The sequence below is a fragment of the Salvelinus alpinus genome, chromosome 5, assembly GCF_045679555.1.
Source record: "Salvelinus alpinus chromosome 5, SLU_Salpinus.1, whole genome shotgun sequence".
NCBI lineage: Eukaryota > Metazoa > Chordata > Actinopteri > Salmoniformes > Salmonidae > Salvelinus > Salvelinus alpinus.
Window position 1 is genome coordinate 43,351,668 of NC_092090.1, and position 27,257 is coordinate 43,378,924.

Here is a 27,257-nt window from a genome sequence, read left to right on the forward strand (position 1 = left end):
TTTCACTCTTCACTTCTGAACAATTAATGACTAATAATAATGTTCGTTGAACAGTAACTGCAAAGGGTTACTGAACAGCGCCAAGTATTTAAATCACCCGCTCGGACCGCCCCTTATGATATGTAGACAGCAAGCAGTTTATAAGCCAAGGCGCAAAACTCACCGCACTAGCGAAGAACAAGTACCTAGCAAAGTTCACAGCTTCCTTTTGATGACAGAGGCCACGAATCGAACGATAATTGAATAGCTAGCTAAGAACTGTAGCTATATTTTGTCTGATCCTTTCAGCCAAGTGTGGACTTCTTCGCAGGGGGATATTTTTAGGTAAGCTGGCAAAGAATTGAAATGTCTCTTGTTAGCTAGTAGTCTTGCAACTTTTCAATCAAACTCCCTCAACGTGATTCGAAATGAGTGTTAAGATTGTAAATATCCTGAATTTGAAAGGCGATGGACAACATTGGATGGATAGTGTTTTTGTGAGAGCTTGTTAGAGCGGGTGAATGGAAAATGGCATACTTGATGGCTCGGCCATTTTCTGTCCAGCTTCTCTCTCATTTAGAATAAATGAGCTCGTTTCCATCGACTGTAAGTCAAACTGTTAGGATTAGGTGATAGTGTGGAATCTGGTGTCGATGTATTCGTGGTTTTGTGACAATTGTTGCAGTATTTCATATTGTTTGTCGTCCTTTAACATTGTCCCACTTCCATTTGCCCGCGCCAAGAGTTTTTTGACGAGTTGGCTTTGTGAGTCTTACGTGGGGGGTTGGGTTTTGGTGTTATTACCTAAAAAAATCTGAACAAATAAAATATTTAATGTTTGCAGGTTCTCTATATTGGAGGGATACACGTGGGCTATAATGCCAAGAAAGGGGTAAGTTTCAGTTTTGCAGTTTGACCTAGTCTTGTCAATGTAGCTAGGTGACGAAAAAAGTTCACGCTAGGTAGCTGACTTGCTAACTAACTAGCCGCGGCGTAGCTAGTTAGCGAGCAATAACTAACACGTTTCTTAGCATTTCAGCAGGATGCATATTATAATTCAATATTTACTGTGTCACTTCAGGAGAAATGTGGAATCCAAGTCTATTGATCATGAGTTGACCAAGGAAACTACAGTGAGATCCAGGAAAAGAAAAGCAGACGTTGCCATTGTAAGTTATTGTTATCTGGGTATTGCTACTGTAGCGAGATGGTTACCTGGCTATGTCTTTGTAATATGGTTTATCAAAATGAACACTTTCCTTATTCCATCCTCAGTATTTGCAAGACCCAGATGAAGTGGCAGAGATGATAAAAAAGAAACAGTGTGGAACTCAGGTAACTACATGCATTGTAATGCATTCCATTGCAGACCATGCATGTGTTGGATTTAGCTAGCAACACACACCAGTCAGTGACCTACACAGGTTAATCAGGACTGTTCAATAAATGACACAATTGTGTTTAATCAGTTGCTATTGGTGTCAGTCTCAGAATCCTCTTCGTGCTGTTTGTTTTTATCAGTCGGACTTTCTTCTCTTTGCTTATCCCTCCTGTGCAGGTGTGCTGGAATCCTGAGTCGGTTTTCACAAGCCCGTGCAGGCGGATCCCCACGCCTGACAATGAAGTCGAGCAACCAGTTGCCTTGAATACCACTGGGTTTTCTGCTCTGTACACCTTCAAAAACATATTTGTCACCCCCACCAGGTCTTCCCCTCTTCCTGTGCTATGGTGAGTCACTTCTGGTATCTGGGACAACATGGGCAAGATGCAGTGACGCTGCTAAAGAGCAGGAGTGGTTACTTGACATGTTTGATAAGTAATGTATGATTTTCATTAGGAGATTGCATGACCTCATACCTTAAACTCTGCACTTACACTGTCCAAGGCCAAGCATTATGATAACCAATGTGTTCACCTGTTTCATTTGAATGTAACAGACCATGTAGTCCTCTCACTACTATTGTCTTTCTAAGAGTGTACAGTCTGCTGTTATAAGAACAGATCCCGCCTTGACACTCATTATGTGTACCTGTATACTATTTAATATTACAGTTCTGTGTTTGCACTCTGAATCAAGTTGAGGGATTCTATGTTCATCTCTTTTAATTTGAGAACTACAAATTTGAAATAGACGCTAACCCTCTGGAATGTGTTGCTCTTTGTAGCTGGGCAAGCAGAGATGACGTATGGAACAACCTGTTGAAGAAAGACGAGATGTATTCTCGAGACATCCACATCATGACGAAACACCCACACCTCCAACCCAAGATGAGGGCTATTCTTCTGGACTGGCTAATAGAGGTTTGTAGCTCTTTCTGTATCAAACGCCTACATTTGTCTCCCACAGTGTATCTACTACTTTGATCAATGTTACTTGATCAGTGTCATCCATGTTTATCGTAAGGTGGTGAGTGTATTAGTTTTACCAATAGATGTATGGCCCCAGTTTAACTAAGTCAACTGGGGCTAGACAGAAGAGATGGCTGTCAGGTGATGAGTATTAGCTAAGCTCTAACATATTCTAAGGGGAAGCCTAGTCAGTTGCACAACTGAATGCATTAAACCAAAATGTCTTCCGCCTTTAACCCAATTCTTCTGAATCAGCATTGATCTTTAAAGTTGGGTCGTGTCAGACCTATGGTATAGAGAACCATGATCAATACTATTACGTGGGGATCTCTTCCTTAGCTACTCTGACTTTGCCTACAACTTGTATTCTCAACCTTATTTTCTCTCTCAGGTGTGCGAGTTGTACAAGCTGCACAGGGAAACCTTCTACCTGGCTCAGGATTACTTTGATAGGTTCATGGCCACGCAGACCAATGTTTTCAAGTCAACACTACAGCTCATCGGCATCTCTTCTCTGTTTATAGCTGCCAAAATGGAGGTAGGAAGATGCCTCTTCTACAACCTGTGTTAAGTAATTTTCTCCATTTTGTATATCAGAGGGAGATTTTTAACATGTTCACTACCCTTTTCAGGAAATCTACCCTCCAAAGCTGCATCAATTTGCCTATGTTACTGATGGTGCCTGTACTGAGGATGACATCTTATGTATGGAGCTAATCATTATGAAGGTATGCCTCTCAAACGCTTTACGTCCCAGTGTTTCTCAGTACGGATGGGTCACACATCCTTATTGTTGTCTAAAGCTTGTTGAGACATGATCAACGTTTAGCCATTTACTGTTAAAAATGACTACATGTGTTCCTAATGATGCTCTGTCACTAATGGTAGTTCCTTTTTAACTTGATGGTAGGAGACTCAGAAGAAACATGTGTACTGAGCTGGGGAACTCTTCTCTGTGGAATGAAATCATCATGTGGCTCTTCCTACTGTGTCCCCCTTTGCTCAGGAGCTGAAGTGGCGTTTGAGTCCCCAGACATCTGTGTCCTGGCTAAACATCTACATGCAGATTGCCTACCTGAAAGATTCCGAGGAGGTTCTCATCCCACAGTACCCACAAACTACGTTTGTACAGATTGCTGAGGTAAGGTTACAACTGAGATTTCCCGCCACCGTACGTGATTCATGGTATCTTACAACAAAATATACCTAAGAAGATCAAGGCAAAATATGGTCTCACAGACGACAGTGCTTTTGCTTATACACGATGGCGTTGTAAGACAATGGTTATCACATTTCCTCAGAATGGCTCATTGCCTCAGGTCGGTGTTGTGCACATGCGGTGTTATTGTGCTCGCGTTTTTCCTTCATTTTGTTTTCTCTCTATAGCTCCTGGACCTGTGTGTGTTGGATGTGAAATCTCTGGAGTTCTGCTATGGAGTCCTGGCTGCCTCTGCCCTGTTCCATTTCTCCTCGCTGGAGCTGGTGGAGAAAGTCTCAGGTAGGCCGTTTCATTCTGAGGCTGTTCAGGTCAATCAACATCTTCAATCCAACCACTGAGTTGTAGTGGTTTGGTGGACTTGCCAAGGGTGTATTAGCCCTAACCACACCCCTTTTGTCTTGATCTGTGCAGCGCTGAAGTGGTTAGACGTTGAGGCTTGTGTGAGGTGGATGGTCCCCTTTGCCATGTCCATCAGAGAAGTGGGCAGCTCGGCCCTGAGGCCCTTCAAAGGAATCCCAGCAGACGACATGCATAACATCCAGACCCATGCTGCCTATCTGGACTGGATGGTGAGGGCATCGTTTGTGATTTGTATGGTTTTCAACCACACTGTCAAACATTGGCATAGGGCATTGTATCAGGCTGTTCAGAGAGAATATTTTTTCCCTCCGATTGTTTCTTGTGTTCAGTGGTACACAGCTGAGTTGCAGCCTGTATTGAGAGTTCTGTTGGTTTCTTCTTTAGGCGAAGGCATGCTCCTACCCACAAGTGGACGTAGATCGCAGCCAGAGTTCCCCAATACCGTCCGGAGTGCTCACTCCACCCCCCAGCAGCGAGAAACCAGAGGGCATTGTCTCTTGATTGCCGTTGGGTTAGTATGGGCTGAGGAAGTCTCAAGATGGGGACCAAGATATTGTAGGACTGGGAGAAATCCATTGCATTACACCAACATGTGCTCAAATGCTTTTTCTATATGCGTGCGGGTGTTTTGGTGTTAAGGTGAATGGATGTTTTTGGATGTCTCTGTCTTTTTTGAGTGATTGACAGTTTTTAATTGGAGTGTTGCCAAGCTGGACCACCTGCCAAAAACCCAGAGCTGTCACTGGCTCTGGGTGCTGCTAGAGAAGGTGGACTTGGATTGATGGAACAGTGGATGAATGTGTGTGTGTAGCTCACGCTTGCCATTTTGAGAAAGATAATACTGCCAGGTTTGGGGACCAGTAGCTCTGCTGCCAAAATGGACAAGTGGAACAGCCTGCTTCAGAAGCAGAAATATGGATTGTATTTTAAGATTTTAACTCTGCAACTTTCTCTCTTGCATTTGAGTTTTTACCAAAATGTATGATATTTGTTTTGAAATGAGATGCTGCTACTTATTTTTTAAATAAAGTCACTGTCGCAGACAGCTTTTATGTTTTACAATGTTGTGGGTCTTTGCCTTGTCCAGGGACAGGGATTGTAGCCTGGTTGAACCAGCCTGCTGTGTTCACTATTCTGTTTTATTGCGTGTGAAATAGCTTGGTGAACTCAATGATCAGGCTGGTTCTACCAGGCCGGTACAGAGTCGATGTGCAGGGGCACCAGTTAGGTAATATGTAGGTACTAGATTTAAAGTGACTATGCATAGATAATAAACAGTAGCAGCAGTGTAAAGGGGAGGGCAATGCAACTAGTCTGGGTAGCTGTTCAGGAGTCTTACGGCTTGGGGGTAGAAGTTAAGAAGCCTTTTGAAACTAGACTTGGCGCTCCGGTACCGCTTGCCCTGCGGTAGCAGAGAACAGTTTATTACTAGGGTGGCTGGAGTCTTTGACGGTTTTTAGGGCCTTCCTCCGACACCGCCTGGTATAGAGGTCAGGCGAAGCTGGAGTGATGTACTGGGCAGTACGCACTACCCTCTAGTGCCTTGCGGTCGTAGGATGAGCAGTTGCCATACCAGTCGGGATTCTCGATGGTGCAGCTGTAGAACTTTTTGAGGATCTCAGGACCCATGTCAAATCTTTTCAGTCTTTGTGCCCTCTTCACGACTGTCTTTGTGTGTTTGGACTAAGTTTGATGTGGACAAAGGAACTTGAATCTCAACCTGCCCACTACAGCCCCGCCGTTGAGAATGTGGTTGTGCTCAGTCCTCTTCCTGTAGTCGATGATCCTCGGTCTTGATCACGTTGAGGAAGAAGTTGTTGTCCTTGCACCACACGGCCAGGTCTCTGACCACCCTATAGGCTGTCTTGTCGGTGATCAGGCCTACCACTGTTGTCATCGGCAAACTTAATGATGGTGGAGTCGTGCCTGGCCATGCCAGGGATGGGTCTTAAGGACAAGATGGACCGACATGCATGTCGGCTGTGCACAGATCATTGGCTGGTTGGCTACTGTGTTGGTCTGCCTTGTACTTTAGGGTGTGGCCACATTTGAGATTTGTGTCTGAATATTCTGTATGGAGCCAATGGTTATTCAATGATTCATCATCCTGGAGAGGCCAATGATGACAGCTTTTAAGTCAACAGCATCACCATCTAATTCAGTTTAGGAGCCTGAGCTTGCTGATCTACTGAGGAAGTCCTACTGTAGCCTACGATGATGCTGTCCTATCATTTTCTATGTGTGTTATGGTGTATGTGTAACCCAAGTATGCCTAGTAGGCTAGATCTACTGTAGCATAGGCCTACGATGTCTTCTAGTTTTTTTACCTTTTAATAGGACCACAATGGAAATCAACTTGTCATCAGTTTTAAATTCCTTATCCACGTGTGATTTTATATTTAGAAATTGTCAAATCATCTTTGGGTTAATGACAAACGTACAATATGATAGCTTTTGTAGTTATGTAACTCATCTAAAAAATATATAGAGTAGAGTTGAACGTGTCACCGGCAATGATGTACAGTACCAGTCAAGTTTGTACTCATTCCAGGGTTTTTCTTTATTTTTTAAAACTATTTTCCATGTAAAATTAGTCAAAACACAAACTATGGAATCATGTAACCAGAAAAGTGTTAAATCGATATATTTGTGATTCTTCAAAATAGCAACCCTTTGCCTTGACATATTTGTATGCTCTCAGCCAGCTTCATGAGGTAGTCACCTGGAATGCATTTCAATTAACAGGTGTGCCTTAATTTGTGGAATTTCTTTCCTCTTTGTTTGAGCTAATCAGTTGTGTTGTGACAAAGTTGGGTTGGTATACAGAGGATATCCCTATTTGGTGAAAGACCAAGTCCATTTTATGGCGAGCGGTTCAAATAAGCAAAGAGAAATGACAGTCCGTTACTTTAAGACCGGCAGGTCAGTCAATATTGTAAAGAACTTTGAAAGTTTCTTCAAGTGCAGTCGCTAAAACCATCAAGCGCTATGATGAAACTGTCTCTCGTGAGGACCGCCACAGGAGAGGAAGACCCAGAGTTATCAGCCTCTGAAATTGAAGGCCAAATAAATGCTTCACAGAGTTCAAGTAACAGACACATCTCAACATCAACTGTTCAGTGGAGACTGCGTGAATAAGGCCTTCATGGTCAAATTGCTACAAAAAAACACTCCTAAAGGACACCAATAAGAAGAGACTTGCTTGGGCCAAGAAACACAAGCAGTGAACATTAGACAGGTGGAAATCTGTCCTTTGGTCTGATGAATCCAAATATGAGCTTTTTTAGTTCCAACCACCGTGTCTTTGTGAGACGCAGAGTAGGTGAACAGATGATCTCCGCATGTGTGGTTCACACCATGAAGTATGGAGATGGTATGGGGGTGCTTTTCTGGTGACACTGTCAGTGATTTATTTAGAAGTCAAGGCACACTTAACCAGCATGGCTAACACAGCATTCTGCAGCGATATGACATCCCGTCTGGTTTGCGCTTAGTGTGACTCGTTTGTTTTTCAACAGGACAATGACCCAACACAACTCCAGGTTGTGTAATTCCTATTTGACCAATATTGAGAGGGATGGAGTGCTGCATCAGATGACCTGGCCTCCACAATCACCTGACCTCAACCCAATTGAGATGGTTTGGGAAGAGTTGGACCGCAGAGTGAAGGAAAAGCAGCCAACAAGTGCTCAGCATATGTGGGAACTCATTCAAGACTTTTGGGAAAGCATTCCAGGTGAAGCTGGTTGAGAGAATGCCAAGAGTGTGCAAAGCTGCCATCAAGGAAAACATTGAAGAATCTAAAATATACTTTGATTTGTTTAACACTTTTTTGGTTTCTACATGATTCCATGTGTGTTATTTCATAGTTTTGATGTATTCACTATTATTCTACAATGTAGAAAATAATAAAGAAAAACCCCTGAATGAGTAGGTGTGTCCAAACTTTTGACTGGTACTATACGTCTACCATTTCATTAGTGTTCATGCTTCTCAATGTGGCGTACCCTTAGATGCTTCTTTTAAAGCCTTACCATTTTTATATGTGCCTCTTGCTAATCTAAAGTTTATGCTGAAAGTTATTGAAGTTCATGACATAAGATTTAAACTGTTTAAGAGAAGAGTGAGATAAAAGCACGTTTCTGTAAAATATAAACCACTAGAATCATCTGCTTTTCTTTAAACTCACAGAATATTGTAGAAAGTTAATGGATTGGCCACAAAGATGACATCTGAGGTGGTGCACTGGGCTAGTGTAAAGTACAGAAAACAGGAGGTATGTGAAAGGTGTAGATGTAAACATCTTCCGTGTCATTTTGTTTGTTTTCTTATTCACTGGCCATGATTTGGAATCAAAGGGGACAAAAAGGAAAGTCATCTGAATGAAAACAAAATGGAGCATAGGGATGGCCTCTAATGGCTGTCTCTTTCATGCGTTCACTGACAGACAGTGCCCTCTGCTTGCAGTCAAGGAGTGTGTGCTTAAAGATACACATGACTAATCCACTAGATGTCAGTATGACGCTTTCACTGTCAAAGCTGCTCTCTTGTAAGACTTGCCGGGGACTACTCGACAGATGCTGCTGGGAGTAATTCGTGTACTTGTCTAATGCTCTGGTCCTTCACTTTGTCACAAACCAGATTGGATCACCTAAGGGTTTGTTTTTCTTTGGCCAGCTGAATTTATCAGATGCATTTATCAAATGGATTGATAGTATTGTCTTACTAAATCATTTGGATATTCAGTCTACATCAATTCGTCACTCTTTTTTACTAATGGCAGGAATGTGAGTGAACCATGCCATCTGAAGTTATCCCCTAAATAATCTTTCAACCATTTCAAACGATTGTTGGAAAAAATATGGACTGTTCCTTTTCTGCTCTGGTGCTCTTCACACCCATCGACTGTTCTGCATCAATGTTCAGTGATTAACGCTGCATTAAAGCAGCAGCGGCCCTTGCTGTCTCTTTAAAGATAGGGGGGGGGGGCTTCACCCATCAGACAGGCTCTTGGGGCATGGGGCCCTCAGGCAGCCAGGCAGGAAACAGCACAACAGCTGTTATGCGCTCAATGGCCCCTTTGTTCTCGCAGCTCAGACGCTTGTGGCAGCAGCAGGTGCCCATTGGCTCAGCCACCAGCCGCACAAGAGTTCACACCTAGATAGGGGGTACAGTAGACACCAATCACTGAAAATGCTAAAGGGAATCCACCTACATATAGTAACAGTCTTTGGCCAGCGTTTGTGTTTTATATCATTCATACATTGCAATTCAAATGGCACCATGTGTCAAAATTGGAATGACTAAATTGATGTAATCCTGCTTTGATCGAGAAAAAGGTGCATGTATTCTTAATTAAAACTCGGTCAAAGGTGCAAGGGAAAACATTTGTGGCTACATATTTTTCAATTGGGAGGCTGACTCTGTGACACTTTAGGGTCAATAGAAATGTGTTTTGTCATGTCAAATAAACCACTTGGTGACACATTTTATCCCTGAGGCAAGGCAGGGGGTAGCAGAGGGAGGGTAGCAGTAAAATAGCACTGATATTCATCATGTATTTAGGTTTCCCATAGTCCCACATGCAGTATTACATTTTTGAAATGATTAACATCAATCAACATATTCAATGAGTCTATTAGTTGAGCTCTATTGGTTTGCAATACATGCCTATACCAATAACCTATATCTACCTAGGTGGTTTAGTCAGTGTTTGGCCCCTAACTAGACCCTCTTGATCTGTGCAGCTCTGAAGTGGTCCAACGTTGAGGAGTGTGTGAGGTGGATGGTTCCCCTTGCTATGTCCATCAGAGAAGTGGGCAGTTCAGCCATGAAGACCTTCAAAGGACTCACACAGACTACAAACATCCATACCAATGTTGCCTATCTGGACTGGATGGGGAGTTTCCGTTCTTCAAGGAGCTTGAGAGAATGGCGGGAATAAACAAAAATATGCAAAAAAACAAATGATAGTCCCACTAAACGCAAACCAGATGTGATGGCGTATTGCTGCAGAATGCTGTGGTAGCCATGCTGGTTAAGTGTGCCTTGAATTCTAAATAATCCCTGACAGTGTCACCAGCAAAACACCCCCACACCATCACACCTCCTCCTCCATGCTTCACGGTGGGAATCACACATGCAGAGATAATCCGTTCACCTACTCTGCGTCTCACAAAGACACGGTGGTTGGAACCAAAAATCTCAAATTTGGACTCATCAGACCAAAGGACAGATTTCCACCAGTCTAATGTCCATTGCTTGTTTTTCTTGGCCCAAGCAAGTCTCTTCTTATTATTAATGTCCTATAGTGGTGTTTTTTGTTGTTGCAGCAATTCAACCATAAAGGCCTGATTCAGTCTCCACTGAACAGTTGATGTTGAGATGTGTCTGTTACTTGAACTCTGTGAATCATTTATTTGGTCTGCAATTTCTGAGGCTGGTAACTCTAATGAACTTATCCACTGCAGAAGAGGTAACTCTGGGTCTTACTCTCCTGTGGCGGTCCTCACGAGAGACAGTGTTATCATAGCGCTTGATGGCTTTTGCGACTGCACTTGAAGAAACTTTCAAAGTTCTTAAAGTTTTCCGGATTGACTGACCTTCATGCCTTAAAGTAAGGATGGACTGTCATCTCTCTTTGCTTATTTGAGCTGTTCTTGCCATAATATGGACTTGGTCTTTTACCAAATAGGGCTTTCTTCTGTATACCAACCCTACTGTGTCACAACACAACTGATTGGCTCAAACGCATTAAGAAGGAAAGAAATTCCACAAATTAACTTTTAACAAGGCACACCTGTTAATTGAAATGCATTCCAGGTGACTACCTCATGATGCTGGTTGAGAGAATGCCAAGAGTGTGCAAAGCTCTCATCAAGGCAAAGGGTGGCTACTTTGAAGAATCTCAAATATAACATATATTTAGATTTCCTTAACACTTTTTTTGATTACTACATGATTCCATATGTGTTATTTCATTGTTGTGATGTTTTCACTATTATTCTACAATGTAGAAAATAGTACAAATAAAGAAAAACCCTGGAATGAGTAGGTGTGTCCAAACTTTTGACTGGTACTTTAAGTCAATATAGGTGCACTGTGCGGTTGAGAGAGAGGGAAACATGAAGAGAAAGATATGGAAGTATTCTATCTATGTGTACTCAATTCATTTTGCGGATGTTTTTAGAAAGTTAACAGCACAGAAGGGTGAGGGGAAGATTGATTTATACAGTAGGTCCACTTCGTTGTACCCTATAGGGTATGCCCTAAGATCAGGCTGTAGTTTGTCGGCCAACCTCACCAAAGCCCCCTTGCTGTCTTTTTAGGAGGGGGTGCTAATGAACCACATTCCACAGGAACTTTCATTCAGTCAGAGCACTGGGGAATTTCAGGCTCCCTTCCATGACCCTTTAGTGAACACTGAAATAAAGTGCTGTGAGCGGTCTCTGGGGGTGACCTGTCAAGCTGTTCAAATAGGCCGAGACACAATGTGTTGTCCTACTCTCATGCAAATGAAACAAAAATGATATTGTTATTACGGTAATGTTGTGCAATGTTATACTAATTTGGGACAAAATGTAATAGGCTATAGAAGGGATAGATGCAAATTTTCATGATGTATTCAAATCCAGGCGTCGAGGTTTTCAGCACTGCTGATTTTCCTCCTTCCCCTCTAGGACTGATTGGGTCCTGGTACCCCATTGGCCAATCAGTAATATTAGCCAATCAATTAACTACAAAGACAAGAGCTACAGTTCTGACCTCAAGGCCAGTATTTACATTTCAGCCTATAATAGTATATTAATTCACTAGATAAGCTTATTCTAAGATACCACAGTTTAAAGCAAATGACTCCTTAGTTGCTACGTAAATGTTTTGCCATATGAATTAATCATATATACCCATTGATTCTTGAAGAATATAACTTAGAAATAGCTGATGAGTTTAGTTCAACTGTTGTACCCCATCAGAACCCCAAATATAAGCTCCAATGTTTGTATACAACATAAATGGAAACAAACACCGTATAGACTCAAAACATACATTTGATATCATGGATGGTCAGTCCTTGCATTCATAGCTCTGTCTATGCATTTGAGAGTTGTTACGTTTCAGGTATAAAGCTTTGTTATTGTTTCAATAAAGGATTATAGCTTTAAATAATCAACTCCCACAAAAATATGAAAAGAGAAGAAAGTATGGAAACGACATAATGGCAAAAAGAGACTTAAAAGCCGCATAATCAAGCAAAATAAATAGATGAGGGAGACCTGCAGTATCTGTCACTGTCAAAGGAGCTGTCAATGAGGGACCACGTGGCTTTGAGACGGCATGCCAGTGTTTACATATGAGACTACACGAAACACGCCCTCTATTTCTCCTCACGCCCACAAAGGGAGGTGAGGGGAAACTGTATTTATATAAACCACGCCCAAACTTTGAATGAGCAACATGTACCTGAGGACTGAGCAGAACGAAAGCTTGGGTTGACTCTGTCCTTGTCCATTTAATTTAGAAACGGTGTTGTGTCCAGTAGTCGATTACAATTTCAGATAGAGTTGTGTCACGCGTTAAATGTAAAGTCAATGCATTTGCAACCTTTTATTATACTGAACGGCAAAGGTGCCATTTCCAGAACGGCAGAAGTTGAGAGAGGAAAGTGGAGTCATTTTTGAGACAGCATAGCGAGAAGGAAGTTATTTGCCAAGGTAGTGCCGCAGAATGAACTTTACATTTATTTTATTTTTTTCATCAAGTCCAACACGTATGTTGTTCCTTTGTACCAGTTATGTATGTACAGTGAGGCAAAAAAGTTTTTAGTCAGCCACCAATTGTGCAAGTTCTCCCACTTAAAAAGATGAGAGAGGCCTGTAATTTTCATCATAGGTACACTTCAACTATGACAGACAAAATGAGGAAAAAAAATCCAGAAAATCACATTGTAGGATTTTTAATGAATTTATTTGCAAATTATGGTGGAAAATAAGTATTTGGTCACCTACAAACAAGCAGGATTTCTGGCTCTCACAGACCTGTAACTTCTTTAAGAGGCTCCTCTGTCCTCCACTCGTTACCTGTATTAATGGCACCTGTTTGAACTTGTTATCAGTATAAAAGACACCTGTCCACAACCTCAAACAGTCACACTCCAAACTCCACTATGGCCAAGACCAAAGAGCTGTCGAAGGACACCAGAAGCAAAATTGTAGACCTGCACCAGGCTGGGAAGACTGCATCTGCAATAGGTAAGCAGCTTGGTTTGAAGAAATCAACTGTGGGAGCAATTATTAGGAAATGGAAGACATACAAGACCACTGATAATCTCCCTCGATCTGGAGCTCCACGCAAGATCTCACCCCGTGGGGTCAAAATGATCACAAGAACGGTGAGCAAAAATCCCAGAACCACACGGGGGGACCTAGTGAATGACCTGCAGAGAGCTGGGACCAAAGTAACAAAGCCTACCATCAGTAACACACTACGCCGCCAGGGACTCAAATCCTGCAGTGCCAGATGTGTCCCCCTGCTTAAGCCAGTACATGTCCAGGCCTGTCTGAAGTTTGCTAGAGAGCATTTGGATGATCCAGAAGAAGATTGGGAGAATGTCATATGGTCAGATGAAACCAAAATAGAACTTTTTGGTAAAAACTCAACTCGTCGTGTTTGGAGGACAAAGAATGCTGAGTTGCATCCAAAGAACACCATACCTACTGTGAAGCATGGGGGTGGAAACATCATGCTTTGGGGCTGTTTTTCTGCAAAGGGACCAGGACGACTGATCCGTGTGAAGGAAAGAATGAATGGGGCCATATATCGTGAGATTTTGAGTGAAAACCTCCTTCCATCAGCAAGGGCATTGAAGATGAAACGTGGCTGGGTCTTTCAGCATGACAATGATCCCAAACACACCGCCCGGGCAATGAAGGAGTGGCTTCGTAAGAAGCATTTCAAGGTCCTGGAGTGGCCTAGCCAGTCTCCAGATCTCAACCCCATAGAAAATCTTTGGAGGGAGTTGAAAGTCCGTGTTGCCCGGAAACAGCCCCAAAACATCACTGCTCTAGAGGAGATCTGCATGGAGGAATGGGCCAAAATACCAGCAACAGTGTGTGAAAACCTTGTGAAGACTTACAGAAAACGTTTGACCTCTGTCATTGCCAACAAAGGGTATATAACAAAGTATTGAGATAAACTTTTGTTATTGACCAAATACTTATTTTCCACCATAATTTGCAAATAAATTCATTAAAAATCCTACAATGTGATTTTCTGGATTTCTTTTTCTCATTTTGTCTGTCATAGTTGAAGTGTACCTATGATGAAAATTACAGGCCTCTCTCATCTTTTTAAGTGGGAGAACTTGCACAATTGGTGGCTGACTAAATACTTTTTTGCCCCACTGTATGTATGTACAGTGGGGAGAACAAGTATTTGATACACTGCCGATTTTGCAGGTTTTCCTACTTACAAAGCATGTAGAGGTCTGTAATTTTTATCATAGGTACACTTCAACTATGAGAGACGGAATCTAAAACAAAAATCCAGAAAATCACATTGTATGATTTTTAAGTAATTAATTAGCATTTTATTGCATGACATAAGTATTTGATCACCTACCAACCAGTAAGAATTCCGGCTCTCACAGACCTGTTCGTTTTTCTTTAAGAAGCCCTCCTATTCTCCACTCATTACCTGTATTAACTGCACCTGTTTGAACTCGTTACCTGTATAAAAGACACCTGTCCACCCACTCAATCAAACAGACTCCAACCTCTCCACAATGGCCAAGACCAGAGAGCTGTGTAAGGACATCAGGGATAAAATTGTAGACCTGCACAAGGCTGGGATGGGCTACAGGACAATAGGTAAGCAGCTTGGTAAGAAGGCAACAACTGTTGGCGCAATTATTAGAAAATGGAAGAAGTTCAAGATGACGGTCAATCACCCTCGGTCTGGGGCTCCATGCAAGATCTCACCTCGTGGGGCATCAATGATCATGAGGAAGGTGAGGGATCAGCCCAGAACTACACGGCAGGACCTGGTTAATGACCTGAAGAGAGCTGGGACCACAGTCTCAAAGAAAACCATTAGTAACACACTACGCCGTCATGGATTAAAATCCTGCAGCGCACGCAAGGTCCCCCTGCTCAAGCCAGCGCATGTCCAGGCCCGTCTGAAGTTTGCCAATGACCATCTGGATGATCCAGAGGAGGAATTGGAGAAGGTCATGTGGTCTGATGAGACAAAAATAGAGCTTTTTGGTCTAAACTCCACTCGCCGTGTTTGGAGGAAGAAGAAGGATGAGTACAACCCCAAGAACACCATCCCGACCGTGAAGCATGGAGGTGGAAACATCATTCTTTGGGGATGCTTTTCTGCAAAGGGGACAGGACGACTGCACCGTATTGAGGGGAGGATGGATGGGGCCATGTATCGCGAGATCTTGGCCAACAACCTCCTTCCCTCAGTAAGAGCATTGAAGATGGGTCGTGGCTGGGTCTTCCAGCATGACAACGACCCGAAACACACAGCCAGGGCAACTAAGGAGTGGCTCCGTAAGAAGCATCTCAAGGTCCTGGAGTGGCCTAGCCAGTCTCCAGACCTGAACCCAATAGAAAATCTTTGGAGGGAGCTGAAAGTCCGTATTGCCCAGCGACAGCCCCGAAACCTGAAGGATCTGGAGAAGGTCTGTATGGAGGAGTGGGCCAAAATCCCTGCTGCAGTGTGTGCAAACCTGGTCAAGAACTACAGGAAACGTATGATCTCTGTAATTGCAAACAAAGGTTTCTGTACCAAATATTAAGTTCTGCTTTTCTGATGTATCAAATACTTATGTCATGCAATAAAATGCGAATTAATTACTTAAAAATCATACAATGTGATTTTCTGGATTTTTGTTTTAAATTCCGTCTCTCACAGTTGAAGTGTACCTATGATAAAAATTACAGACCTCTACATGCTTTGTAAGTAGGAAAACCTGCAAAATCGGCAGTGTATCGAATACTTGTTCTCCCCACTGTACATACATCCACACTCCTACATATTTATTTGGACGGTGGAGCTAAAACGTTTAATTTGTCTCTACTTAAGCATCTTGGATTTGAGATCAAATGTGTCTTATGAGGCAACAGTACAGAATGTCACCTTTTATTTGAGGGTGTTTTCATACATTTCCGTTTTACCGTTTACAAATTAAAGCACATTATGTATCTAGTATACTCTCAAATATTTGGACAAATTCACGTATACTGTATGTGTATTAAAGTAGTCAAAAGTTTAATTGGGGGACTAGATACATAAAGTGCTTTAATTTATAAAAGGTAAAACAGATTTGTATGAAAATACCCTAAAATAAAATGTGGTATTCTGTACTGTCCCATTTACGTTTTACATGTTAGTCATTTAGCAGACGCCCTTATCCACAGAGACTTACAGTTAGTGCATTCATCTTTATATAGCTAGGTGAGACAACCACAAATCACAGTCGTAGGAAGTCATTTTTTCCTAAATAAAGAAGGTATCAGCAAAGTTAGTGCTATAAGTAAAAGACAATTGCTATTTTTTTTTGTGGGGGGGGGTGGACTGACTGAGACTTCCTATATAACATAGTCTTTGAAGAGGTGGGGTTTGTATGAAACATTTGAAACGTTGAAAATGCTGAAGTTTGCAGCCAAATTAAAAGTTTTAGCTTCACTGTCCAATTAAATACGTAGGGAAGTGTGTTTTTATCTACATATAGATGTGCAAACTATCTATTTATAAACAACTTTATAATTCAAATTAGCCTATATTCCTACAGACCAGTTTTTGTTAACTTACAATATGTTGTGGATGATTAAAAATATATAATTTAAATTGTCTAATTGTAGGCCCGTGGGCCTATGACGTAGAAGTACTGTCAACAAAAGTTGTTGTCGTATTTTCCAGCACATGCAAAGACAGTGAACTAAACTTGTGTTTGGTCTGTGAATACAGGTGACCTTGAAGCATTCATCAAAGACACCTGATGAAGCCCTACCCATCGGATAAGAGGTTAGTGATATACTCCACTGTGAAAATATTAGCATTTGAAGATATTCTACTATACATTTACATGCTATGTTAGGATGGGAATACAGGTAAAACTGATCATGGAAAACCAACAGATTTTAGATACAGTGTTATTGTGACTGTGCCAATGATATCCCCTCAAAATATTCTGAGCATAATCTTATGACACTTATTTGCCTAAACTGGCTTCAGTATCCCTCATAACTCAATGCATTTTTACCATATAGTCTTTATCCGTCTTCCACCATCTGAATGGCAACTACAAGTGTCTACAACTTTTTTTTTTACTGCTATGTTACATGTTGCCCGGAACTGTCAGAAGTAGGTAGAGGGTGGAGGTGGGTATGATACGTCCTAGAAAACACTGCCGTTTTCTCTGCTGGTATTTCATACTTCCCACAGCGAGAGGCTGTTCACAGCACTTGTTTTTGTTTGCTAATAACCAGGCTATTCCCTTCAGGGACACATTAGCTCTTGTAAACAAGTTGCTACAGTGTGTATATATGCTTTGATGTCACTGATTTAGTATCTTCTCTTTACACTTCAATATTTTATTAACTATATTCATAATTATGATATAAAGCAATGCTCATGAAGATATTTTCAATAAATGTAACGGCCTCAGCTAGCCAACAGTTCAGCTTATATTTAGGCTATGGAAGTGGAACCATGGTCTTAGCCATGCATTGCTACTACTACTTGAACACGAGCTTTTTCAACAAGCTCCCTGTGTGCTATTGTCATCAAAGCCGTGGCAGCTTATTGCAACTAAATTACAGTATAATACACTTCATTGTTGCTCATTTGTTCATTTGGTTCATTATAATCAGTTTACTTCACTTCTCCCTCAAATACAGTAGTCAGACTAAGATAGGGTTTGAACATCAACATAATGCTTGTCAGGACACACGTCGTGATTTGATTATGATGCTGCTATACGTCCTGTGAAGGCTTATCTCGCTGTAATATTGAGGAAACATTAAGGATCGTGGCATGGTAAAATGAACCTTATCATAGTGGTAATTGTTATTAATGGTAATAACAACTGAGTTGATAAAGGAGATTAACGCAGAGTGATATGTCAGCGAGGGCTCAGTATTATAATACAATAGTAGAATTGCAGTGCCGCAACTGTATCAGTTTGAGTGTATACATCTATTGTATTGCTCCCTATTAATTTGGTTTTCTAGAGTAAGACAATATGGATTAATATGGACTATATTCAGGAACAAATCTGATGTTTTGCATTTGGTACATGTAGTTCTGAATATCCTTATGGCCACGATTAAGCTCTCATGGTGTGATCAACAGCTGTGAGCACTAGAAATCTGATCTAGTTCATCTAGTGCTCTTCCATTACGTGAAATCTCTGTTGAACAGACAGTGGAGCAGAGAGATTGAACATCGCTCAGGTTTTGTTATGCTGTTTTAGTGTGCATCTGCCACCCCCTCGTGGCCGCGCACAGTAACTGCAGGGTCAGTGAAGCTATGGCTTTCTACAAATTGTGACTATTTTGGCTATTCTTTGCTCCAGCTGCAGTATTCTACCTCTATGGTGTTTGGACGACAATAGCTCTCAGAACTGCCGGTAGTGTGATTTGTGATTTGAAAAGGTTGCTTTGATGTGTAACCTAACGAAGTGTTGATTCAATGTCAGAACAAAAACCCTCCCACGACCCTTTGATTCTTATTTGCTGTCATTGCTCAAACAAACCAGCGGGGTTATCAATTGCATCATCCTTGATAATAATGAAAAATAAACATTTAATTTGTCTTATTTTAACATCATATCCGTAGTTGCCACAGTACCAGTCTTTGGCCTAGTGTTTTAAATTGAAAAAGACAGATATGATCAAATCTCAAACTAGACTGTGCAGTGCTGTGTATAATAAAGCATGAGGGAATTATAGGCTTATTTGAAAAGGGCAACACAAAGGCCCTCTTGTTCCTTTAAGTCTTTAGGTTTTTGGAGGGAGTGTGTGTCGAACACGAGGGCCGCTTCCTGTCAATTCTGTTCCACATATTCCCGGTTCCTTTCCATTGTAATTCCTTTAATTAAAGTGATTTTATTCACAGGCACACAGCTGGCACCGGCTACTTTCCATTAGGCATCTGAGTAGCCGCCTCGTTGGTTGGAGGACCCGCACTGGGGCTGCTTCCTAGGGAGCACAATACTATTTTCCTCTCCCCTCTGAGTTTGTTGTGTGTTTTGAATTTATTAATCATTGATTTTAATGCACGCCTCTTGACAGTGGCAGATACCCGCGCATTAATTAATTCCAGTGTCCCTGTTTAACAAAATGGCATTTAGAAACAATGTGAGGTCGACTGGTGTTCCCTCTGACCTATAAATGAAGGCGTTGAATGCAAAATGTCAAAATGAGCTTTTATTTGTTCTTCACTATTTGTTCTTTGCACTATTCATTTGATGGCGTAGATATAAATGAGGCCATTTCTGCCCTATTGAAGTATCTGTAAACACAGTTCGTTTTTTAATATTCATCATTATTTTGGTAGATCATAAAACACAATAATGTCTCTTTTGTTTGGCATCCTTCTTCAATACTCCTGCTTTGCATGCCGCTTCTGTCGGTCGCTGAATGGCATATTCTCAAAGGAATTGTCGGTCTTAAATTGAGAATAAAGGTGCCGTGCCGTCAACAATAGGTGGGCTATGTTTATCCTTTGAGGTCTTAAGTAAGTATGTTAAAAGATTGCCTTCAGTGAATTTCCGAGGAATAAAAAGAAAGATTAGATCACACATTAGGCATATGGTGTTGGAATTTGAATTGGGTCGGATTTGAATGTATTTATGTGAGTATTTGAAGAGAACTAAACTATTCATCCATTTAAATGAGTGACTGGTCTGTGTGGTTGAATAGATAAAAGCTTGCTCATAATCCTTATTGACAAGAGGGATGCGTAAAGACAGCTATTCCTAAATCCCAGCCGTGCCCTGCCCTGTGGATGGGCCTTATCCTTATTCAAGGAGGGTTTCTTAATGCTAAAGATTTCCTGACAGATTGCTTTCACCAGATTGATTAGCACATGTTGTTAGTAAGTGAACTGTGTCTGTGTGTGTGTGTCTGTGTGTGTGCCTGTGTGTGTGCACGAGCGCCTCTGAGAGAGAGGGGGGGGGGGTGGGGGCATGGAGTGCTTATCATTCTGAAAATTAAAAGAAGCAAACAACCACAGCCGTAACATGATGGCATTTAGCTGGCACCCTGCTGGGGTTTAGCACAACACTCTAACTGTGCTGACATCTGCAAAAGATAATGCAGAAAAGAGACACAAGGCTCACCTCACTCAAACTCAAAGTGCAGTAACTACACAGTAGTATACAGTACGTTTGCATAATATTATTTTTTCCTGTAGTCAAAGCAGCAGGATGATTGCCGAATGTAAAATAGCAGGAAGCCTCCTCGCAGGTCGTCCAGTCCAGTTTTGTTGACATGCTGTTCTCTAGCCATTGTATGAAGTAATGGTGTGAAATTGCTTGTATGCAAATACCCTGTATAGCATGTTCAATTGGACCCTTGTGAGGAAACAATTAGGGCTTTGAAGAAGGTTCCCACTATTCCTGCTGCACCTATGAAGCCTAAAGCAGGTTGGCCTTTCCCTTCTTCCCTCCCTCCCTCCTGCCTCCTTCCCTCCCCCTCTCCTCCCTCCTCTCTGAAGGGGGGATAACAGAGAGGAGAGGATCCATCGATCAGTGCCGATCGTTCAGCGCCCTGCCTGCACCCTGCCTCATTGTTTTTATCTTGTCTCTCAAGCAGGGCGAACCCTGTTGCCATGGCACCCCCCACACATTGGAGATGGCACTTCAACCCTTTTGCTTAATGATCTCTTGGATGATAGCCTACTTGTCAGGCGTTCGTGTTCTGTTGAAACGCGAGGGTTTCTGAACGTTCTATCGCAACGTTACTGTTCCGAACAGGGGTCCATTCTCTGCTTTCGCAAATCAAAGTGAGCTTCTTCCCCTTTGAATTATTTCGAGTGCTATGATTTGTTTCCACTGGGTATGTTCTCAAAGACGGACGTTCTAAATGGAGAGAAACCAATTTGCATTCATTTAGTGCCTTTTTTGTTTTTAGGCATTACTTTAAACCATCACTCTTTTGGCAGTTCAGTGCTGGGTGAGGGATTATTGCTCATATAAATAGCTGCCATTGATTTGACAAAAAAGAGACTACTCTATGTCATTATGAAGGCAGAAAATCCTAATTTAGAAATGTGAACAAAAAAGCGGAGCGTTCAATTCAATTCCATAATCCTCCATATTGCATGAAATCAGGGGTGTCGTGTTACAATACACCGTTTTAGTCAATGCCGGGATGGAGACAAAGGTGGCGCCTGCAGCCATCATAATGTACTGAGCAAGGAAATGTGTTCAGAAACTGTTTCATTTTATTATTCTATATCTGTCAACTCCCATGCAGTGTATTCTCCAGTTCTATATGTATCTGGTGTGCCTGCATGTGTTATGTGCTTTAAACGTTTCATAAGACATGCAGTGCAATGGTTAGAGCCCCTGTTAATTAGTTGAATGTATTTCCCCCCCTCTGCTCCGCAGTGGATGAAACCGTCGTGTCTAATCGTATATGACTTTGGGGACGTGATACGTGCCACAATGCCATCACGTTTCCTGTTATTTAAATATGGAATCAAGCGTCTCAGACATTATTGACCGGTGTTGATTGTGAATCCGGGAAGAGCTGTCTGGTGTAAACGCTAGTCAGTTCGATCACATCTGACCTATTATTCATGTGGTAAAAGAAGGGGGGGTGGGGGGGGGGGATGGAGAGGGGAGAGTAATTTGAACATAATCGGGAGAAGGACAGAGTTGTTGCTTTAGTCGTGTTAAGATTCGTCTCGCGTCTCACGGATCACTCGTCAACAGTCTCCAAATAACACCATGGGAAGCGTGTGAATGATTTTTCAAGACTTGCGTTTTGTGATCTTAGAATGGAGGGAAGACTACTGGTTTATTGGTTGAGGAACTTCCGTTTGGAACGTTTAGTCTAGTGTTTCTTCCGTTGGTTGTTTTCTTCTGTTAAAGGGCCTGTTGAGGCAAAGCAAGCATCTGTGTCTGTCGGAAAGGAGCACAGTTGATATCAGAGACGGTGATCCTGCATGGCTAACATATAAAGTATACGATTTGAGGGAATTAGAGAATGGATATTTTAGCACTATGCAGGATGACTCTGATTCATAGCTCCATATGCTCCACCAAACACTACCAGTGGGTGGCCATGTCTCTTTGTTTTATTGCTCTGTCTCAAAGGCAGGAGAAATATGTTACCAGTGTCTGTTCCAAAATGATTTCTCTCCCTTTATTAGTCTTTTGTTTAACCTGTTGTTACCCATAATGTGTTGTAGAAAAGTTGTATTTCTTGTGAGCTAGACACTCCAAACCCCCCCCCCCCCACACCGTTCTAAGAAATGGCTTAAGTAAACGAGGGTCATCGCGGTGTGGGCCAACGGCCCACGCTTTCTGACCCATGGTATTTACTTCTAGGTCAATGTCATAATTTGCCTTATTGTCTCCACAGACATATTTTGCTATCATTCCCAAGGTTTCTGTGGACTTACAGACTTGTAGATAATGTAGTCTCTCAATATTTGCGGTGGGCTTTCTCCGTAAATGAGAACACAGAACTCTCCTACTAGGCTAAGTTCAGTTCTGTCTGGAGTTGCTTGCAAATCTTTTATCTATGAGATTGTCTCCAAGACGCACAAGGCTGGCAAGCAAGACTAAGTAACGTCTATCTGGTGTATTCAGTAGCTGGGAGTGACCTCTCAGACAGTGTTGAGAGTCGTTTGAATCACTCAGAAATGATCATCTTCACTACTCCACACTTAAAGAACAAGATGGAAAATGAACCTTCTTTTTTTACATGCATAAAAGCATACTAGAGCCTACAGAATCAGCCTGATGTCTTTTCACTCTCATAATGCGATATGGGGAAGACTTCCTGCATGTCATAAGGTATTGGAAGGTAAAATTGAATTAAACTAAAGGGCTTTGAAGAATGGGACTGGGAAGTACTCACTTTCCCTCTATTTGACGATGAGGATTGCTGTAAATTGACACTGAAATGGTTCGTCTCGCACCCTCTCAAATGACCTCTCAAACGGATAACATGCATATTAACTGGCTCATCGCAAATTGTGTTGAAATGGGACAGAATGCAGTAAATGAGATATCCATCGTCTCCATGATGAGCACTTCCCCTCATCAGTGTTGCTTTATTTCCCCACTACCGTTGATGGGTTATGACGTAGGCCAATTAGCTGACCTTGTTGCACTGTCCTCTCGGACTAGCCTACGTTGTGTTGTTGGTCAAAACTATGGGTTTAATGTGGGTTTGCCAGCATTTTCTGTACTTAGGCACATTGTTTGAACCACATAGACCCTCATTCCTGTGAAATTATGTTGTAAGTAGGTACATTTTCTAGAAGTATTAAAAAATATATAATATTTATTTAACAAGGCAAGTCAGTAAAGAAGAAATTCTTATTTATAAAGACGGCCTACCCCGGCCTAACCCGGACGACGCTGGGCCAATTGTGCTCGGCCCTATGGGGACTCCCAATCACGGTCGGTTGTGATACAGCCTGGAATCGAACCAGGGTCTGTAGTGACGCCTCTAGCACTGAGATGCAGTGCCTTAGACCGCAGCTCCACTCAGTACTTAGTTAACATCCTTCCTTGGGTTTAGTGTAAGGGGGATACTTTCTCTTCCTCGAGTGGCAACTGTCTGGGATTATTTTTGTGCATCTGAAAAAAGAGATGCCTTGAATATACATATTATTAATAATTAACTCCATACTTTATTTCCCTTTGAAAGTTATTATGCAGAATTAATATTTCATATGGGTACAAGCCTTACATGACAACTGTACTAAGACAAAGGATAGTAATGGCACAAAGTTTGACAAGTCTGTGTAGGCTTGCTCTAAAATCATTGGCCTTCATCATAAATTTTGCATTCAAGAGACGTCAATGGCGAATCTCTATTTTTGTTCATTTTCTATTTATGTATTCTGTTTTTGTTTTCTGACTTTCATGCAAACATATAAATGTCCTTACATTCTGAAATCTAGCCTTTCCAGTGCTCGACTGCTCGTTCCTACATTTGGAGTGGATAGCAGTTTGTGGCCTATTTAGATCTGAGACCCATCTCTTTTATTTCTGTTTTGACTGTCTAAACTGAGTCCACCTGCAGGGGGAAGTAACAGGCCAGATAACTCAGTCCTCTTGTCAGTCAAGGTTGCAGGATCCCTGTCTGGTGTGCGTTTGTCCAATGACATCACTGTCCCCCTCACACTCTGTTTCTCTTTGGTCTGTGTCTCTTTCTCCCACTTTCTCTTGTCTCCCAATATGCCGCAGAGAGATACAATTATCCACTTCATTTGAGTCGTCGTGGTAATGGTTCGCCCACCCCTCTCGGGGAAATAGGTAGCAGTAATTGTAAATTGTGTAATGAATGTGGAATCGCGACCGTGCCGGGCGACGCCATTATAACCGACCCGCTCATGACCCCCGCCCCAACAACAAGTGAGACCCCCGGCCTTTAGTGTTCATGAGCCACAGCGGAAATATTTAGGCTCCGAGGCAATTAATCCTAAGTGATGTGTTTTTTACCTCTTTCATTTCTTTCCCTCCATTTACTTCTCTTTATTTCCTCGATTCTCTCCTTCTCTGACACCTTTTAGGGTGTCATTATGATGGTATATAACACTGTTATACTGTTTGAGGATGTTCTTCTTCCTCTTCCTCCTGGCCCTGCAGCAGCTGTTCTTTGCTCAGAGGGTAGGAGTGAAAGACTAGATATCCTGCTCCTCCAGCGGTGACACCTTCTGCACCTGCCTGTGCGGAGACAGGTGAGTGAGCTCAGTGACGCGCCCCAATTATCAGAAGTGACATTGTGTCAGTGAATTATCTTGGTTAAGAAGTCTGGAGTGCTGGGGAGCAGCGGGAGGCCACAGAACCTGAGGCACTATTAATCTGAGAGTGTTGGCGGTGAAACCCCTTCTCCTTGTGTGTGTGATGAGCCGCTTATCATGGATTCCTGCTGTTTCCGAGTGGGGAAGCGGTGGGTTTGCTTTAAAATGCTTTGTATTAATTAACCCCCCCCCCACCCCCACTAGCTCCCTGTTGTACACGGTGTCACTTTACTTTGTTGTTCTTGAATCATGCATCCTTAGTCCTGTAATGTTCCAGTTCAGCAGTTTTAGTTCTTACAGACGTTTGACTTTATTATGGCTGCCCCATGGGCACTCCTTATGGCTTTGTACATCCACAATGTTACAAGGGCCAAAAGCCTGGTGATTTTAAGGTGTCAATTTCCCTCTTACTCCATGAAGGTAGATGGTGTTAGATCCAGGGGTTTGGCCACAGACAGGAGAGGAGAACAGGAGGTCAGAGGAGCAGGAGGCACTCATAGAGGGAGACTGTTAGTGAGGGCCCACACCTCTATTTCATATATAGCACATCATAAGTCCTTCACTTAACTAAGTTAAGAATCCGGCCTTCAAAGATGGGGTCAGTGAGAGAGACCTTGACTGTGTCATTAACAGAGACGTAGGGGGCAGATCACTGAGGCAGTCTGAGATGGAGAGGGTATAGGAGACTAGAAGGTAGGCGTCTGCTGTCCAGCTGAGCCTTGTCTACTCCCCTTCAGCCCCCAGCACACCCCCTCATTGTCATACAGTAACTCCCAAGAGGCATTGCGTCTTCAGTGTCTCTCTGCTGAAGGGGAGAAGCAGAAAGCCTGTCTATCACACTCACTGTCATACTCTCACACTTTCCCACGGGGCTACATTACTGATAATGTCTCATATGGTGGAGAGGACTTGTCAGTGTCCCTCCTATCAGAACGATTCCTGTTTTGTCCAGCAGGGGGTGGTGTTGCAACTGGTTTACCAAGCACCTGTGGGATAGAGAGTTGAAATGCCAATACAGTCTAGAGAAGGGGGAAAGAAGGCACACACAAAAAAACACATCAGATATTTGGTATTAACGGAGTGAAGAAAGATTATTGTTGTTCAAAGTTGTGATGTCAAGTTCATTAGTGAGTCAAACAATGAGATTTAATTGTGTTGCCATTGTAACTGAATGGCAGGTAGCCTAGTGGTTAGAGCATTGGGCCATTAACCGAAAGGTTGCTGGATCGAATCCCCGAGCTGACAAGGTAAAAATCTGCAGTTCTGCCCCTGAACAAGGCATTTAACCCACTGTTCCCCGGTAGACTGTCATTGTAAATAAAAAATTGTTCTTAACTGACTTGCCTAGTTAAATAAAGGTAAAAAACATTTAAGACATGATTAGACGTTCATCTCAATTCCCTGAACATACTGTACGTGTTTGATCAGGGGGTAAGGCATCATCTACATGAATAATTGTGGTTTCAAAACACTGCCATTCCTTTCAGTCGATTGTTGTGTAATGAATATGTATTTTAGCATGTGTGTATTAAATTACCCATCCTTAAAAATATTATATAGGCTAATCCAGATTTGTTCAACCAAAAGACCCACCCCCCATTGATCTGAGTAAAAAATATGCCCTTAAAAATGCTATTCCACCGGATTTAAACTCAGTCAGGCACATTATCAGGCTGGGCTCAGTGAAGCAAAAACATTCCATAACCTCAACCTTCTCCCTGACCCCTCCCTGCTTTTAACAACTGCCGACATAGTTTTGCACTGTTATGTGATCATGCTTGGATGAAATCTGTCAAACAGCTCCCTGAGTTATTAGGCTGTCTGCATCTGACCTTTCCGCAATCAAAGATATATGACTTAAGGGCTCAGATTTGCCATGGCAACGGGTCCAATTTGCCGCCGTGAGAAAAGGTCTAATTGTTGCAGAAATTTAATGATCTAGCGCGACATCAGGGGCTGTGAGATTTTATGAACTGTTTACGCTATAATTTTCTTTTGTTAATGCATTCCGGCTTAACCCTTTCCCTGCTGGATGCCTGAAGGGAGGAGAGGGGGCTCTCTGCTGCTGCTGCTGTCTGTGCGAGCAATCTGCCTCAACCTGTTTGCATGTCTGGCGCCTTTAAAAAAAGGGCACTTCTGTCTTTAAGAAAAACCAGCAACATTATCGCCTCAGCGATGTAGACATCAGTAATATATTCTACAAGGTCAAAGACAACTGAGATTAAAATGTCTAATCAGTTAATTTGTTTTATTGAGAAGGACTGGTGTGTGATTGGACAGAGCGAGAGAGAGAGAGGGGGATAGAGATGGAGGGGGCGTTGGAGCTGCTTAGATTTGCACATTGGTATTT

At 42.2% G+C, this 27,257-nt stretch overlaps 1 protein-coding gene across 1 annotated transcript; it reads left to right on the plus strand.

Annotated features, from left to right (window-relative positions):
* The first annotated feature begins 115 nt into the window (after nt 1-115).
* LOC139576220 (G1/S-specific cyclin-E1-like) lies at nt 116-4,966 on the plus strand. The gene is made up of 12 exons (XM_071402009.1): nt 116-324; nt 824-871; nt 1,061-1,148; nt 1,255-1,314; nt 1,538-1,707; nt 2,145-2,280; nt 2,720-2,866; nt 2,961-3,056; nt 3,335-3,469; nt 3,715-3,826; nt 3,959-4,116; nt 4,292-4,966. The coding sequence occupies exons 2-12, from the start codon at nt 858-860 to the stop codon at nt 4,406-4,408; spliced, it is 1,233 nt and encodes a 410-aa protein (XP_071258110.1). The 5' UTR covers nt 116-324; nt 824-857; the 3' UTR covers nt 4,409-4,966.
* The last annotated feature ends 22,291 nt before the right edge of the window (nt 4,967-27,257 follow it).